General features: G+C 43.6%; 1 protein-coding gene across 6 annotated transcripts in view; it reads left to right on the top strand.

Annotated features, from left to right (window-relative positions):
• TPK1 (thiamin pyrophosphokinase 1) overlaps nt 1–19,737 on the top strand; it is a 794,751-nt gene that overhangs the window by 496,604 nt on the left and 278,410 nt on the right. The window contains exons 8-9 of one of the 6 annotated variants that reach the window (XM_073550052.1): nt 10,046–10,156; nt 12,319–13,742. The exons of the other annotated variants lie outside the window; for them this stretch is intronic. Coding sequence (XP_073406153.1) covers nt 10,046–10,156; nt 12,319–12,327 — 120 coding nt within the window. The 3' untranslated portion in view covers nt 12,328–13,742. Of the gene's footprint in view, nt 1–10,045; nt 10,157–12,318; nt 13,743–19,737 lie in introns of those variants that run through there. 6 annotated transcript variants of the gene reach the window in all.

The raw sequence follows: 19,737 nt of genomic DNA, 5'->3' as shown, positions 1-19,737 counted from the left end.
GCCTGATCTTGATGTGGCCCGTGGTAAGTTCGGGACCGCTCAGCACCAGGATCCTACTCTAGCAAGGGCGTGGGAAAACATAAAGGTCTCCGAGGGAAGACCATTGTACCCAGGGACTCAAAACGAGTTCCCACACGTGGCGGTGCAGCAGGATATGTTGTATCACATAGACAATGTGCGAGGGGTGGTGGCAGAACAACTAGTGGTACCTAAGTCCTTTCGCCAGGTAGTTTTGGAGTTGGCACATAAACATCCCTTGGGAGGACACCTGGCAGTAGAAAAGACAAAACACCGTGTTCTGCAACGTTTCTTTTGGCCGGGTCTAGTGGGAGACGTGACCCAGTATTGTCGGTCATGTCCTACGTGTCAATTGACCGCACCTATGTCACATTTTAGAAGCCCCTTAGTGCCCTTACCAATAATAGAGGTGCCCTTCGAGAGGATAGCAATGGATATAGTCGGTCCATTAGTTAAATCTGCCAGGGGTCATCAGTACATTTTGGTAGTATTGGATTACGACACGCGTTATCCCGAAGCAGTGCCCTTGCAGAATGCCAATGCGAAATCAATTTCAAAGGAGCTGGTTAATATGTTTTCCCGCACCGGCATTCCGAAAGAGATACTTACGGATCAAGGGACCCCCTTTATGTCTCGTATACTTAAGGATTTATGTAAACTACTAAAAATCTCCCATTTGCGTACCTCAGTATATCACCCTCAGACTGACGGTTTGGTGGAGCGCTTTAACAAAACCTTAAAGGGAATGTTGAAAAGGGTGGTGGATAAGGACGGGAGAGATTGGGATGCCCTACTACCATACCTCCTGTTCGCTATACGTGAGGTACCCCAATCCTCCACAGGCTTTTCACCTTTTGAGTTGGTTTATGGGCGGTGTCCTAGAGGCCTGTTAGATATTGCCAAGGAGACTTGGGAACAAGAGGTGACTCCTTATCGCAGTGTAATTGAACACATAACACTTATGCAGGACCGAATTGCAGCAGTTATACCAATAGTTAAAGAGTGTTTAGAGCGCGCACAGCATGCCCAAAGCATGGTATACAACTGAGCGGCAAAAACACGAGTCTTTCAACCTGGAGACAGGGTGTTGGTATTGGTGCCTACCGTAGAGAATAAATTTCTTGCGAAATGGCAGGGACCATATGAAGTGCTGGAACGAATAGGTGAAGTAAATTATAAGATACACCAACCAGACAAGAGAAAGCCCGAACAAATATACCACATAAACTTGCTTAAGGCCTGGAGGGACAGGGAGAGTCTGGTGGCAGGAGCTGCCCTTGAGGATGGGCCTCGAGGGGCACCACCTTCTAAGGTAAAGGACCCCCAGGTAGCTCCGCCAGAAGTGGGTATTGCAGGCACGCTATCCGAAAGCCAAAAACGAGAGACCAGGGAGTTCATACAGAGGAACGCAGATATTTTCTCGGAACTTCGTGGCCGGACTCACCTAATTAAACATGACATTGTTACTGATCCACAGGCGTGGGTATGGCTAAAACCATATCGAATTCCGGAGGCTCGGAGACAAGCCATTGCCCGGGAAGTGAAGAAGATGTTAGAGCTCGGGGTCATTGAGGAGTCCCGGAGTGATTGGGCTAGCCCTATCGTACTGGTGCCCAAACCCGATGGGACTATCCGATTTTGTAACGATTTTCGGAAAGTAAATGAAGTATCGAAATTCGATGCCTACCCGATGCCAAGAGTCGATGAACTGATAGAGAGACTGGGTTCAGCCAGGTACATATCCACTATTGACTTAACAAAAGGTTATTGGCAGATTCCCCTCACGGAATCAACCAAAGAGAAAACTGCCTTTGTTACGCCCCAGGGATTATTCCAGTACCGAGATATGCCATTTGGGTTGCATGGTGCCGCAGCCACCTTCCAACGTCTAATGGATATTGTCCTAAAACCCCATGGCCAGTATGCATCCGCGTACTTGTACGACATCATTATCTTTAGCGATAACTGGGACACGCATTTGTCAAAAGTACAAGCTGTCTTAGACTCCCTAAAAACAGCTGGGTTGACTGCCAATCCCAATAAATGTACGTTGGGATTGGAAGAGGCTCGCTATCTGGGATATAGCATAGGGAGAGGCGTCGTGAAGCCTCAAGCCAATAAAGTGGACGCTATTCAAAATTGGCCACGACTGGTAACCAAAAAACAGGTTGGAGCTTTTTTAGGGATCGTTGGTTATTATAGGCGGTTCATCAAACATTTTGCGACCATCGCAGCTCCTCTCACAGATCTTACTAAGGGGTCGAAATCTGCCACAATAAAGTGGAACGCAGAAGCAGAGGAGGCCTTTCAGCGATTGAAAACAGTCCTCTGTGACCAACCAGTGTTGGTTGCACCAGACTTTAAACGGGAGTTTATTGTCCAAACGGACACCTCTAGGGTGGGCCTCGGCGCGGTTTTGTCTCAAGAAGTAAATGGCGAGGAACACCCAGTGGCCTATCTAAGCAGAAAGCTTACGAGAGCAGAAAAGAACTACAGTGTAGTTGAGCGGGAAGCCCTGGCTGTGAAATGGGCCCTGTGCACCTTGCGCTATTATTTACTAGGTCGCCAGTTTAGACTAGTGACGAACCATTCGCCCCTAACGTGGATGTCCCGGGCAAAAGAAGGCAATGCACGGGTGACACGCTGGTTCTTAGCATTACAAGGGTTTAAATTTTCCGTTGAGCACAGGGCGGTCACAGCGCACAGAAATGCAGATGCGTTGTCTAGAACGCACTGCTTGGTGACTCGTCGTGTCCGACCCCACGGGCTCGAACAGAGGAGGGGGGTGTGTGAGGTGCCAAGGGGAGAGGTACTAGAAAACAGGTATATTTCTCCCCATTTCATTTCATATGTCTCCCTGTACTGATGATGAAGCCAGTTTATTTCACTGTAATCCAGTCCTGGTTTCCTTAGTGATCAGCATGGAAAGGACTGATAGTTCCCCCTCCTCTTATTCAATCCAGGTTTTGGGTTTTGGTTTCCTGACCGGTCCAGCTGATATAATCAGGAGGAGCTGGGATCTCTCAGTCTATCTCGTCTGCTGAGCTGGGAGCTGACACAGTAAGATTACATTTACTTCTTTGCTGTTATATAGGTTTATTTTGTAGTTAGCCTGCTATTGTTAGTTAGTGGCCAGACGGCCTTAGATGTTTTATTTCATGTTTGGCATGTGTAACATTGAATAACAAGTGTGCACAATAAATATGCCGTGTCCATATTCATGTGGAACTTGCTAGTCTGCTGAAGTGACTTCATAGCCACACGCTTGTGCCAAAGCAAAGATCCCAGCTGAGCTATCTGTTCCCCACAATATATATATATATATACACTCACTGGCCACTTTATTAGGTACACCTGTCCAACTGTGTGTTAAGACTTAATTTCTAATCAGCCAATCACATGGCGTAAACTCAGTGCATTTAGGCATGTAGACATGGTCAAGACAATCTCCTGCAGTTCAAACCGAGCATCAGTATGGGGAAGAAAGGTGATTTGAGTGCCTTTGAATGTGGCATGATTGTTGGTGCCAGAAGGGCTGGTCTGAGTATTTCAGAAACTGCTGATCTACTGGGATTTTCACGCACAACCATCTCTAGGGTTTACAGAGAATGGTCCGAAAAAGAAAAAAAATCCAGTGAGCGGCAGTTCTGTGGCCGGAAATGCCTTGTTGATGCCAGAGGTCAGAGGAGAATGGGCAGACTGGTTCGAGCTGATAGAAAGGCAACAGTGACTCAAATTGCCACCCGTTACAACCAAGGTAGGCAGAAGAGCATCTCTGAACGCACAGTGCGTCGAACTTTGAGGCAGATGGGCTACAGCAGCAGAAGACCACACTGGGTACCACTCCTCTCAGCTAAGAACAGGAAACTGAGGCTACAATTTGCACAAGCTCATCGAAATTGGACAGTAGAAGATTGGAAAAACGTTGCCTGGTCTGATGAGTCTCGATTTCTGCTGCGACATTCGGATGGTAGGGTCAGAATTTGGCGTAAACAACATGAAAGCATGGATCCATCCTGCCTTGTATCAACGGTTCAGGCTGGTGGTGGTGGTGTCATGGTGTGGGGAATTTTTTCTTGGCACTCTTTGGGCCCCTTGGTACCAATTGAGCATCGTTGCAACGCCACAGCCTACCTGAGTATTGTTGCTGACCATGTCCATCCCTTTATGACCACAATGTACCCAACATCTGATGGCTACTTTCAGCAGGATAATGCGCCATGTCATAAAGCTCGAATCATCTCAGATTGGTTTCTTGAACATGACAATGAGTTCACTGTACTCAAATGGCCTCCTCAGTCACCAGATCTCAATCCAATAGAGCATCTTTGGGATGTGGTGGAACGGGAGATTCGCATCAGGGATGTGCAGCCGACAAATCTGCGCCAACTGTGTGATGTCATCATGTCAATATGGTCCAAAATCTCTGAGGAATGCTTCCAGCACCTTGTTGAATCTCTGCCACGAAGAATTGAGGCAGTTCTGAAGGCAAAAGGGGGTCCAACCCCTTACTAGCATGGTGTACCTAATAAAGTGGCCAGTGAGTGTATATATATATATATATATATATATATATATATATATATATATATATATAATAATCTTTATTTTTTTATATAGCGCTAACATATTCCGCAGCGCTTTACAGTTTGCACACATTTTCATCACTGTCCCCGATGGGGCTCAATCTAAATTCCCTGTCAATCCAAACAATTCCTACCTCAAATCACCATAAGTAATGATCCCTTCAAAAAAATCAGATCATAGCACCAAAAGAGAAACAACGAAGGTACAAATAGATCCAAAAAATATATAATTTTACTAGCTGAAGAGCCCGGCGCTGCCCGGGCATAGTAACTAACTGTGGTTCGTTATAAGAAATTATAATTATCCTCCATCCCATAGTCCCGTGCCCATATACCCATCACACATCCTCCATCCCATAGGCCTGTGCCCATATACCCATCACACATCCTACATCCCATAGTCCCATGCCCATATACCCATCACACATCCTCCATCCCATAGTCCCATGCCCATATACCCATCATACAGATTCGCCATCCCATAGTCGAGTGCCCATATACCCATCATACATATCCGCCATCCCATAGTCCCGTGCCCATATACCCATCATACATATCGTCCATCCCATAATCCCGTGCCCATTTACCCGTCATACATATCCTCCATCCCATAGTCCCGTGCCCATATACCCATCACACATCCTCCATCAAATAGGCCTGTGCCCATATACCCATCATACATATCCTCCATCCCATAGTCGAGTGCCCATATACCCATCACACATCCTCCATCCCATAGTCCCATGCCCATATACCCATCACACATCCTCCATCCCATAGTCCCATTCCCATATACCCATCATACATATCCGCCATCCCATAGTCCCGTGCCCATATACCCGTCATACATATCCTCCATCCCATAGTCCAGTGCCCATATACCCATCACACATGCTCCATCCCATAGTCCTGTGCCCATATACCCATCATACATATCCTCGATCCAATAGTCCAGTGCCCATATACCCATCACACATCCTCCATTCCATAGTCAACCATTATGACATCAAAATGAGCCACGGGGCTTGCAACCTATGTTGACATCAGCGTCGCCATGGCAAAAATTGTGACATCATAATGGGGGCGGGGCTTGATACACGCACACTGTTTCCCCAGTATGTAGATAGAGGCATTATGACATCATAATGAGGGGCGGGGCTTGACGCACGCACACTTTTTCCCCAGTATGTAGATAGGGGCAAAATTGTTTGGTGAATTGGAACGCGCGGGGTTAAAATTTCGCCTCACAACATAGCTTAGGACGCTCTCGGGGTCCAGACGTGTGATTGTGCCAAATTTTGTGGCTGTAGCTGCAACGGTGCGGATGCCTATCCCGGACATACACACACACACACACACACATACATACATACATACATACATACATACAGTACATACATACATACATACATACATACGTACACACTTTGAGCTTTATATATTAGATTTATACAAAAAAATTATTAAAAAGTATATCATAGCAACACAATACCACTGAATGAGATACAGGATACATAAGGGGTGGTAAATCCCTAACCCTAATTAGTTGATCATAGCTGTGAATACCTGATAACTGTGAAAGGTCACATAGACCAGACCATTAGGCAGTAATAAATTATTGGGGTATTGTTCACACTATATATCACATAACGGGGACCAATGCCCCATATCTGAACCCCCAATGATTACAATGGCAAAGGTATTAACAAACAATCACTGACTAAGTCATTCAACGCACAATATTTAGTGAAAACAGCTTGATATGTAGCTATCCATTGCAGTCAAAGCTGATAGAAAATAAGCATAGTGGTCAATATTAAGCCCGTTTACCTGCAGTCATATTGCCGTCTGGTTAACTGAATGTAGTGACCTGTAACGCACCCCAACGCGCGTTTCACCGCCTCTGCAGTTACATCAGGAGGTAGGTAAGCATAGGGTCTGGCCCCTTTAAATACCCCCCGCATGTGTCTCCAATCATCAGCGGCTGTGTCCGGCGCATCCCCACCATGGTGCAATGCGGCGAGGTAGGCGGCGCTCAGGACGCACGTCACACAGCGACACGATCCGGTCATGTGACCGGGCAACGCCCACTAGAGCGCCAGCCGCCACACCGCAGCACCGTGCATGCGCAGTGCGCGCTCAAGCCTGTAATGCTGGAGAGATTTGTTATTTATACATGAATAGAAAAGATAAAGGGGATTCCTCCCACATAAGTGTTAGTTACCTAATGCCTCACTCATAAGTTCTTTAACGGCAGAAAAGACATTGCCATGAATGTTAAACATACAAGATGCATATTAACCATTAAAAGGCCACTTTGGGACAAAACAGCTCCTGCTCCAATCTCCGAAGCATCTACCTCTACCTGAAATGGAAGTGAGACATCAGGTTGCCGTAAAACCGGAGCAGAAGTGAAACTCCGCTTCAGCTCCTGAAATGCCAAAACAGCCTCTGGAGACAAATTCAGCACATCAGCACCCTTCTTGGTCAGATCAGTCAGTGGTATGGCAATACCAGAAAAATTAGCTATACATTTACGATAAAAATTAGCAAAACCCAAAAACTTCTGGAGATCCTTCAAAGAAGTGGGCTGAACCCAATCATAAATGGCCTGTATCTTGGCCGGGTCCATTTCAATAGTTGACGGAGACAAAATAAATCCCAAAAATGAAATCCTCTGTACACCAAAAAGGCATTTCAATCCCTTAACATACAGGGAGTTCTCCCTCAAAATCCGGAACACAGTCCGAACATGTTCCACATGAGAATCTCAATCACTGGAAAAGATCAGAATATCATCCAAATACAGTTGTGGCCAAAAGTATTGACACCCCTGCAATTCTGTCAGATAATAGTCAGTTTCTTCCTGAAAATGATTGCAAACACAAATTCTTTTGTATTATTATCTTCATTTAATATGTCTTAAATGAAAAAACACAAAGAATTGTCCTAAAGCCAAATTGGATATAATTCCACACTAAACATAAAAAAAAAGGGTGGACAAAAGTATTGACACTGTTCGAAAAATCATGTGATGCTTCTCTAATTTATGTAATTAACAGCACCTGTAACTTACCTGTGGCACCTAACAGCTGTTGGCAATAACTAAATCACACTTGCAGCCAGTTGACATGGATTAAAGTTGACTCAACCTCTGTCCTGTGTCCTTGTGTGTAACACATTGAGCATGGAGAAAAGAAAGAAGACCAAAGAACTGTCTGAGGACTTGAGAAACCAAATTGTGAGGAAGCATGAGCAATCTCAAGGCTACAAGTCCATCTCCAAAGACCTGAATGTTGCTGTGTCTACCGTGCGCAGTGTCATCAAGAAGTTTAAAGCCCATGGCACTGTGGCTAACCTCCCTAGATGTGGACGGAAAAGAAAAATTGACAAGAGATTTCAACGCAAGATTGTGCGGATGTTGGATAAAGAACCTCGACTAACATTCAAACAAGTTCAAGCTGCCCTGCAGTCCGAGGGTACAACAGTGTCAACCCATACTATCCGTCGGTGTCTGAATGAAAAGGGACTGTATAGTAGGAGACCCAGGAAGACCTCACTTCTTACCCCGAGACATAAAAAAGCCAGGCTGGAGTTTGCTAAAACTTACCTGAAAAAGCCTAAAACGTTTTGGAAGAATGTTCTCTGGTCAGATGAGACAAAAGTAGAGCTTTTTGGGCAAAGGCATCAACATAGAGATTACAGGAGAAAAAAAGAGGCATTCAAAGAAAAAAACACGGTCTCTACAGTCGAACATGGCGGAGGTTCCCTGATGTTTTGGGGTTGCTTTGCTGCCTCTGGCACTGGACTGCTTGACCGTGTGCATGGCATTATGAAGTCAGAAGACTACCAACAATTTTTGCAGCATAATGTAGGGCCCAGTGTGAGAAAGCTGGGTCTCCCTCAGAGGTCATGGTCACTACATCCAGTTAACCAGACGGCAATATGACTGCAGGTAAACGGGCTTAATATTGACCACTATGCTTATTTTCAATCAGCTTTGACTACAATGGATAGCTACATATCAAGCTGTTTTCACTAAATATTGTGCATTGAATGACTTAGTCAGTGATTGTTTGTTAATACATTTGCCATTGTAATCATTGGGGGTTCAGATATGAGGCATTGGGTCCCCGTTATGTGATATATAGTGTGAACAATAACCCAATAATTTATTACTGCCTAATGGTCTGGTCTATGTGACCTTTCACAGTTGTCAGGTATTCACAGCTATGATCAACTAATTAGGGTTAGGGATTTACCACCCCTTATGTATCCTGTACCTCATTGAGTGGTATTGTGTTGCTATGATATACTTTTTAATAATTTTTTTGTATAAATAAAATTATATATTTTTTGGATCTATTTGTTCCTTCGTTGTTTCTCTTTTGGTGCTATGATCTGATTTTTTTGAAGGGATCATTAATTATGGTGATTTGAGGTAGTAATTGTTTGGATTGGTTTTGGTCTAATTTATCTGTGTTGCAGATGCCTCAACTACAGAATACATGGATTTTAGGAAACGTGATAGAAACTGGATCCCCCAACTAGGATCCTTATTTGGTAACAAGGTAGCTGTGGAGACAGAGAACTGTGATGTGAAGGACTTGAAGCTCAGTGTTAAAGATTTATTAAAAAAGCGCACAAAACTGTGGTGGAACAAAGTATCTCTGGAGAACTACCTCCAAAAAGATATTCTTCCAAGAGGATTAAGGATCAAAATTTACCCCACATTGGAAACAAGTGATCCCATTTTTATGAGTAAATGGGAGGAAACACTTACCAAATGCTCTAGAACACTATTAGAGCTACTTATTGGCTCTGACCGCAAGGCACTTGAAACAATAGAGGAGGAAATAGATGTTAGAAATTAAATCCAACTCGCTCTCACATCTGAGGATTGTGCTAAATTTGATAAGGAATTAGAAATCGACCTTAGTAAGTGGGAGAAAGAAATTCAGGCGACTAAAATACGCAAGTTTCAGAGAGATTTGCAAGATTACTCTACCAATAAAGTGTTTAAGTGGCAATATAGTAGGCCACAATTTAAATCAGCATCACGATCTTCATCAATTACTTCGAGTACAACTGAAGAACAACAATGTGGAGAATCTTTTTTAGGAAAACGGAGTGGGGTAGGAGAGGGAACAAGTGGCGAACAGCCTCCCCACAAATCCATGACCCCATTCCCTCCGATACATACACGAAACTACCACAAGAAGCAGTACAAAAAGACACGATGAGCTTGAAGGTAATCAGTCTATCTGATGTCGCTTTGTCTCCCACACAAATTAAAGTATTGGAGAGGGGACTTACCTTCTCCCCATCAGTGAAATTTGATTATTTCACTATGGTTAAGGATGTTGAGCCTTTTGCGAGAAAATTAGCTTTCAAAAAATATTTTTCTAATCAATCTAAAAATATCTTTCCTACTAATTTAGAGCAACAAGCTTTGGCCGATTTGGAAGCATTACTCGCGGAACAAACAGATATGGATGATGTACGATTTCCCACGCATTTGCACGCAAGATCACAACATTTCCCCCCTTCAGGTATTTGTGCTAATATTGACATTTTTATTAAATTGGTTATGAAAGACTTGTTATCAATACCAGAAAATAGAGCATCATACAATTTAACATCTGCTGAAAATAAGGCTATTTTTGAGCTAAAAAAAATGAGAGATGTTGTCATCAAGCCGGCTGATAAGGGGGGTAATGTTGTGGTCTGGCCATGCAGTATGTATAAACATGAGGCCTTTAAGCAATTAAATAATAGGCAATGTTATAAAAAATTGGATTTTAACCCACTTGGAAAATACAAGGAGGAGTTGGACGGTATTTTACAGAGGGCACAACATGAGGGCATCATTACAGGTAAAATGGTAGAGGGACTAACTACTACAGCACCAGTAGTCCCAACATTCTACCTGACACCAAAAATTCATAAAGACATGAACAATCCACCGGGTCGCCCTATCGTCTCAGGGATAGGTGGTCTTAATGAGAGAGTTTGTAGGTTCATCGATTTCTATTTACAGCGATGCATGGAAACCTTGCCTTCGTACATTAGAGATACAACGGACATATTGACACGACTCAATAATATACAACTTGAACATGACATGTTCTTAGTGACGTATGATGTAGAGTCATTGTATACGTCGATATGCCACGAGTATGGGATCGCAGCATCAAGGTCCTTTTCACACATGACTGATTTGGATGGTGCTTTGGTTGATTTTATATTGGAATTATTTGATTATAGTTTGACGCATAATTTTTTTACTTTCAAGGACAGATTCTTCCTATAGCTCCAGGGCACAGCCATGGGGGCGACTTGTGCGCCCTCGTATGCTAATTTGTTCCTGGGGCTGTGGGAAAGAGAGACTGACTACAACATGGAGGACTTTGCTGCCGTGATCTCATGGTCCCGGTATATCGACGATATACTGTTTATATGGCAGGGCTCCGAAACATCGTTGAATTCATTCATAAAGAAACTGAATGACAACCATCTCAATATAAAACTAACTTTCAAATATAGTAAAAAGAGGGTTGAGTTTCTGGATGTAATGTTGGAGATCGATGAATCTAACTTTATCACAACAGATGTATTTCATAAGGCTACGGCCACAAACTCTCTTGCATGCCACTTCGGCACATCACCCACAGACGGTGAGGACGATACCGTTGGGTCAGTTTTTGCGCATGAAACGCATATGTTCTGATAATGACAAGTTCCAAAAACAGGCCCAAACCCTTACTTCCAATTTGAAACAACAGGGGTATAATCACAAAATGATTAGGGCCGGGTATAGGAGAGCACAACATACATCCAGAAATCAACTGTTGATGCAAAAACGAAAGGCAAAAACATCAGAACAACCAGTGCGTCTTACTACAACATTCAACTCTAGGTGAACAGATATCATGGCTGTACTAAGAAAACATTGGTCAATCCTCAGGGCAGACGAAGATCTATGCAAATTTTTACCAGCTAACCCTAGTGTTACATGGAGGCGATCTAAAAATTTAAAAGATTTGTTGACACGAAGCCATTATGTGGCTCCACAAAAATCATTTTTTTCAGAAAAAACAGGTCCCAAGTGGGGGAGCTTTCAATGTGGTAACTGCTCAGCATGTAAGCACGTAGATAGAGCATTTACGTTTGACAATAGTGAAAAAACGAGAACATATACTATTACATACCATATTACGTGTACTACGGAAATGGTTATATATTATGCCTATTGTCCTTGCAAGCTCATCTACGTGGGAATGACAACTAGACAACTTAGGACGAGAATTTTAGAACATGTGAGGGATATCAAAAATGCAGTAACCTTTTAAGATGAAAGCAGTCTGAAAACTATACCCAGGCACTTTTGGGCATGTCACAACAGTAACCCCAAATGGTTAAGGATTAAAGGTATAGATAGAGTACAGTTAGGGATCCGCGGAGGTGACTATAAAAAAGAACTACTTAAAAGAGAAACCAAGTGGATTGTGATGTTAGATACATGTGCCCCTAGAGGTCTTAATGAGACATTGAGCTTCAAGCCCTTTTTATAGTAAGCGCAAATTTTAATTTTATAGTGTGTTTATATGTAGTAGTGCTTTTATCTTTAGTAATATCTGCACACTTGGGTCTTATGATCCCCTCCTCTCCCCCCCATGCATGTATGCTCACTCACTATTTATTGTTCCTTTAGAGATATTAACCTATGAACATATTGGCCTATGGACAAACTGTGGGGAATGGTCTTTGAGGACTACCTATCAAAGCCAACTAATCCTATTCACTTATTGGATCATCAGATATTGAAGAATACAAGGAAGAATTCATGATGCATTATTCTGATGGAATTTACATATATACTGATAATCTATACATGTTTGTTGTAATATGTTGTACCCAATGTGAATATATATGTCAGTTTTTTGGATATATAATGTAAATATATATGTTAGTTCTTGGAAAGGACTTAAATAACTATGTATACGATTTGTGTTAATATTACAATGTATATCCAGTCATATGATTGACAATTTAATATATTTTGATGAGTATCTAGTAGATTTTTGGTATTATATGTCCCCTAGTTTGAGATTCATGGGTCTGATAATATAGGTTAGGCAACTTTCTTATAACAATTATATTATATTTTTGGATATTAGTGGCCTTTTAATGGTCAATATGCATCTTGTATGTTTAACATTCATGGCAATGTCTGTTCTGCCGTTAAAGAACTTATGAGTGAGGCATTAGGTAACTAACACTTATGTGGGAGGAATCCCCTTTATCTTTTCTATTTATGTCTAAATAACAAATCTTTCCAGCATTATAGGCTTGAGCGCGCACCACGCATGCACTGTGCTGCGGTGTGGTGACTGGCGCTCTAGTGGGCATTGCGTTGCCCGGCAACATGCCCGGTCACATAACCAGATCGTGTCACTGTGTGACGTGCGTCCTGAGCGCCGCCTATATCAGCACTCTGGTATATTCTGAAGACAAAGCAAAAAGAGACCAATCTGATCAGGGACAAAAAGCAAACTGGCATAAACAGAGACATAAAAATGGAAATTCAGCAAAGCCCCAGTACTGGAAACCAGAACCTCAGGGCAGGAAAAAATGACCAGCACAAAATTAGGGAGTCGGCTGTCTTAAATCCAGTCAGAGACTTCTGATGTCCAATCACAGTCCTCCTCCTCAGGTGGCAGGTCTCTGCCATTTAGATCAGCTTCATTACCTGCTGTCACCACTAGAGGGAGCCCGGATGGAGAACTCACGACTCCTCTGTCAACACAGCCAGCTCCACCACCCTCACCAGAAGCCAGAGGTAAACCAGAAAATGAGTTCACAACAGTAATCATTGGGGGTTCAGATATGGGGCATTGGTCCCCGTTATGTGATATATAGTGTGAACAATACCCCAATCATTTATTACTGCCTAATGGTCTGGTCTATGTGACGTTTCACAGTTGTCAGGTATTCACAGCTATGAGCAACTAATTAGGGTTAGGGATTTACCACCCCTTATGTATCCTGTATCTCATTGAGTGGTATTGTGTTGCTATGAAATACTTTTTAATAATTTTTTTGTATAAATAAAACTATATATTTTTTGGATCTATTTATTCCTTCGTTGTTTCTCTTTTGGTGCTAAATTCCCCATCAGTATGTCTTTGGAGTATAACATATACACACATCTAAAAAATGTCTAAAAAAAATAATAGAATTGTAGAGTAGCACTACTCATCTTCAGAAGTGAGATTCAGAATTGTCAAACATCAGGTTCAATTTTCAAACACTGCAAATGACCCAGTTAGGATGCATGCCTATCTTTATGGTGAGCTTACATTCAGTGTTTTTCCATTGCTTTATAGCTGTGTATTTTGATAAAAGGCAAAACGGTGAAATTTATAGCGTATTTGCAGAAACTCATTTTGGCCTTACAATCTTGCGTGATGTTAAATATTTACATTCTACGCTTCTTACTCCAGACTTTTCCTTGTGAGTTAAATTCTGAAGAAAGGCTTCTACAAGGACTTTTTTGTTATAAAAGCTGATGAGATCCTTTAGCAATAAAAGATACCTGTGGAGCGGGAAGCCACACTTTCTTTAGGGGAACACACAAATGGCTCTCTTTTCTAAATATCATTCCCGTGATGTAATTTGACATGACAGGTTGAGGTGGTAGAGTATCCTTAGAAATAATATACTAGATAATGAATGGCGTATTTTCAGAGGTCAAAAGCAGCACTTCAAGGGATTTCATGAAGACGGACACTTTTACCACCTAGGTTGACAGTTGTTCTAAGTGGTATTAATGATGCCTGGCATAAAATGTCATTGCAACATGTATTCACTGAACAGACGCAGATCAGTAAGTTATTTAAAAGCAAAGTACAACATATTCCACCTCTGAATTAGTAAGACATTTTTAAAAATCTACAAAACTTACTCTCATAATTTACTCTGTATTTCCACTTTTAAATAATCATCATGTGAATAGAAGGTTGACCGACTGATTTCTTGGAGACACCCACTCCTATAAATTTAGTCTTTAGATTTGACTCTAAAACATCTACCATAAGTGGTTTCTGTCACCTACTCCTTTCATTATAGAATTTAATTCACTGGTTTGTGAGTGATGAGAATCAATGAGATTCTACTGTATACTTTCAGTGCAGCAAACTCACTACAGAAGCTATTATTATTATTATTATTATACATTTTTATAGCGCCATTTATTCCATGGCGCTTTACATGTGAACGGGGCAAATATAAACAAGTACAATTAAACAGGAGCAAAACAAGGCACACAGAAGTACAGAAGGAGAGAGGACCCTGCCTGCGAGGGCTCACAGTCTATAGGGGATGGGTAAGGATACACTAGGAGAGGGTAAAGTTGGTCATGCGGCGGTTCAGCAGAGTGAGGATCGCTGCAGGTAGATGGAAGAGGTGGGTCTTCAATTTCCTTTTTTGAGGATAGGTATGATTGAGGCATGTTTCCAACAATAAAGAGAAAAAATGTTCCAGCTCCTTAAAAAACTTCAATCTTTTATTATTCACGACAAGATGGAGTTCCTTGCACCTGATGGTCTGGTTGGTGAGCTGGCTTTGATTTTGTACCAATTTTTCTTATGATTGAGGCATGTTTGAAGGATAAGGTGAAGACACCGTTTGTAAGTGAGAGGTTGAAGAGGTGTGTTAGGGTTGGGATGAAGACTTTGGAGAGGTTAGGGATGAGGTGGGACGGGAGCGGGTCAAGTGTGCAAGTGGTGACGTGATCTTAACAGAAGGGTGGAGAGCTGATCGTCTGTCATGGTGGAGATGCTGGTTTTGGAAGAACAGGGCTGAGCAGTCAAGGGGAGGGGCAATAGGGGCTGCAGACCAAAGCTTTCTCTGATGTTTTTGATCTTCTGCTTAAAGAAAGGGGCAAAGTCTTATGATGTTTTCTGATATGCTTCCTTTCAGCTTGACTCTAGTTCTATTGCTAAGTGGCAGTGGATTTGATTTTTTTTCTTTTGTGCACAGTCATAACTTATTTGGCCTAGATGACAGTAGGTTTACCTAGAATTCAATGAAAAAGCCACAGATGTCACATACAGATTTTGGCTCTGCTACATTTATAATCTCAGCTTTTCTACATCTGATCTTACTGCATTTATATTGAACGATTATATTCATTAAATACTTGCTCTAAACGTGTATAGCAAGAGATTTTTTTAAAATGTCTTTCTCAGACATTGCATATCGGTTTCTGGAGTGACTTCCGTCACACTACTAACAGATGCTTATCTCTAGGGACTGGAACCTTCTTAACTCTTATCATTTCTGACATCTAACCAATCATTGTCTAATCTTGACAGCAGAGGACACACAATCTTGTATGAAAGACACAAAAGCTATCCTATATTTCCCTTGAGGAAATAATGTAAAGAAACATCTGACTTATAAGACTGCTGTGATGAGGTTAGAATTGCCCCCAATGATCTTAAAGCATGCAGTGTAATAGACAAGAAACATTGCCTTATTACCAAATCAAACCTATTACCTGAAGGGTAAGCTAATTTATTCTGAAAGACACGGTCTTATTGGAGCATTTCCACACCGAATAGTTTCTTTATGCTTCATAACCAGTATTACAAGTAGATGTAGTTAGACCAAAGATATAGTCAAAAAATTGACAACCAGTATAAACTACCATATTTTATGGATGGGAAAGCCAGGTGGTTTTACTCATATTTTGACATCACCTTCTGCTTTTTAACCTGAGGAATATGCGTTAGATATCTGGCACTTGTGCATAAAGGTAGTCAAGAAAGTTTCCACTCCGTAAGAAAATATAGAAGTACTTGACACACCAAAAGATGATTGAAAATAGACAAAGGTATATGCAGGTTTCTTTTATTGTTATAGGCAATCCAAAAAAGTGCATCAGTATATAAGTTTCGGTTCTAGAACTTGGATATTCATCAGATATGGATTACAAAATTGAGATGATGGACACAGTAGGAATGTGACCGATATCCCTATGTGCAAGGTTTGAGGCCCAGAAATAGGGATGAGCGGACCCGTGGATGTTCGCGTTCGTTCAAAGTTCTGTAATGTATTTGGACTTGACCACGATTTACGAACCCAAGGCAATGGTGATCCAAACTTCAGTGCATTAAAATGGCTGTAAAATGGTTATAGTAAGGGCTAGAGGGCTGCAAAAACAAGCTAAATGGACGTAAGAGCAGGACAAATGCCCTGCAAAAAATGTGGATAGGGAAATTACTTAAAATAAAATAGAAATGTATAATCTTGAATCAGGAGTTGTTGGTGTAGGAGGAATCGGTGGAGCAGGTAGCCAACACTGTTTCTGTGTTTTGTTTTTTATTGATTTTTTTGGGAGGACTTTGAAAACAGGCAGTATAATTATCTGCTGGCCACTCTCTTTTTATAGGCCGTACAATACTCTGCACTTTATGGGGGGGTCAAAACAATGAGGAGAACATCAACTAGGAAATGTGAACCTGTTGCTGGTGATGTAGCTGCTGCAAGGAGAAGAGAGTTCATGGTCGATCAGTGTGTGCTATGCGCCTAAATGAAACATGTTCCTCTGGTGCTTGCAGGCAACAGGACGTTCTGTATAACTTCGTAGGCTCGAGTACCGCTGGATAAGTGGTGAGGTCAGAACAAGAAGAGGTGGTTTTAGATTGATTGTCTGAGAGTGCCTTCAGTTCCTTCGCTTTTTCCACCCTGTCCCCTGCTGACAGTGCAGATTTTGCATCTGTGGCCCATGGGAATTTGTCTTCCACTTCACTGCCTTGCAAATCAGGCAAGCAGTGTGAGCCCCAAGTTATGCACCAGTCACTTATGCTTTTTCTCCACCTCATTGGGGGACACAGATACTGTGGGTGTATGCTTCTGCCGCTTGGAGGCTGACACTAAGTGGAAAAAAAGAGGTTAGCCCCTCCTCCGCCGTATACACCCTCGCCCCTATTACGGGCGGAAATCAGTTTTTTGCTTAGTGTCCATGTAGGCACATGTCTTGTCTTTTTCTCCAGACTTTTTTTTTTGCTTTTTTCCCCATGAAGATTAGACAGGGGCAACGGAACCTATTGAAAGGGTCCGATTTCCCTAAACCAACAACGGGCGAGCACGTGCGAGTGTCGCCTCCACGTATCCTCTCCCGTGACGTGGGACACAATGTCGGACTTAGCCCTCACCACCCCTAGGTATTGAAACCATGGTCTGTACAGAGGCCCAAGACTGGTCTGTGCGGCCCCCACTGCTCCACCAATGCTTAGACTGCGGTGCTGCAAGGCGGCGGACGGTCCCTCTGCTCACCCCCTGAAGGGCTTAGACGGAGTTAGGGTGCCTGCACCATCCTATTTTCAATCCCCCCCTCACATACCTGAGCTGGGAAGCTGAAGAGGAGCGTCAGAGGTGGATGGCCTGGGAGGGCTCCTGCGGCAGGAATCCGAGGGCTGGAGCCCTTAGCCGGTGGCCAGCAACAGCAGCAGCCCCCTGGCAGTGAATAGCACCATTTTCTGCACCATGGGAGTGTGCCCGCCCCCCCCTCCCCATCGCGGGCAGACGATTAATTGAGGCCGCGGCTTTAGCTGGAGCTAGGCCGCGGCCGGAAGTCCCACCTCCCGGCCCACTCGTCACTTCTGGCGGCCCGCCCCTCATGCCTGAGCAGCGGTGGGAGAAAATTTAGCCCCCGGCTTTGGAGTGCGGCTAGGCCACAAGGTCAGAAGTACCGCCCCCAGAGCGGTTCATCTGCTGCGGCACACCCCACAGCTGTGGTGCGCATTTTTGGATGAGAAAGATGTCCAGGACTTGTGGGGGCACAGGACTGGGGTAAGTGCTGCCCGAGAGGCCACGCTATGGGAAAAAAAAATGAAGTGCTACCTCCTCCCTCCCCAGTCGTCCGGTCAGATACAGCATGTCCGAGAAAACAAAGACGCACACTTTTTTTGCGCTGCATGCATCTCTTTTTGGGCTGCATTTCCGCTGACACAGAGCAAGCGATTATGCGAAGCCTGCGAGTCTGAACCTGCCCAGGAGCCCTCCCCTGCGACCGAGACCAATGTGCCAGATCCCCCGGAGTGGGCTCTATCACTGCCACAGTCCATGGCGTCGCTTACGAGGGCAATCGAGTTCCTTTAGGCCCCAGATAGGGGCAGGGGCAGTGGCTCGCCGGCCTTACAGGGACCCTCCACCTCACTAGAGCCTTCGGCCTGCAGGAGCCGCTCTCATTTCAGGCAGACCTGGGGGAAAAGAATCCACGCGGTGTCGCCCAGTCCATCCGGTGCTTTGGCATCCGTATGTTCTGTTTCTTGCTCCCCGTCACCAGTGGTTGATAGCGAGCAGACCTCAGATTTCACTCAGACGAGCCCCTTGACCTGGATGCTCCAGGGTCACGTGAAACAGTGGACATCCTCATAGAAGCTGTCAATCAGACCTTGGGGATTGAGGATGATCCCGCAGCGGCCACGGGGCATAAGGTGGTGTTTAAGCAAGTGAAGCGGCCGCACAGAGTTTTTTCTTCTCACCTTGAGTTTAAGGACATAGTGCAGCGACACAGGGAACGGCCAGACAGGCGTTTCTCGGGTCAAAAGGCACTCAAAGCAAGATATCCATTTGCCCCGGACCTCCGTAAAAAATGGACGGAATCTCCGATGGTAGATCCACCGGTTTCGCACCTAGCCACTAAAACTCTGTTATCCATACCTAGTGGTTCTTCTGTTAAGGATCCCACGGATCTAAGGATCTAAGAGAGCTTAGCTCGCTCAGTATATGAAGCATCAGGGTCAGCACTCTCTCCCTCATTCGCAGCAACTTGGGTAGCCAAGGCCATGATCTCATGGTCAGAATCATTAAACAAGGTCGTGCAGGAGCAAGATCTACCTGCAGAGATATCGGAGATCGCGAGTCAGATGGTGATGGCCGGAGACTACGTAATCAATGCATCTTTGGATGTGGCCAATTGCTCAGCACTTGCTGCCGCTAACGCAATTTCTATCAGAAGAGCTCTAGTAGGATTTTGGCGTGCGCTGCGCACTTTTGAAGGTGCGCCCATGCGCGCAGAATGCAGCATGTTGCGCAGCGCACGACAAAATCCTACTAGCGC

The sequence above is a fragment of the Dendrobates tinctorius genome, unplaced genomic scaffold, assembly GCF_039654945.1.
Source record: "Dendrobates tinctorius isolate UK_male_01 unplaced genomic scaffold, ASM3965494v1 ptg000162l, whole genome shotgun sequence".
In the NCBI taxonomy this organism is placed as follows: domain Eukaryota; kingdom Metazoa; phylum Chordata; class Amphibia; order Anura; family Dendrobatidae; genus Dendrobates; species Dendrobates tinctorius.
Note: the sequence above shows the minus strand (reverse complement) of the source record. Positions and strands in the feature narration are given on the sequence as shown.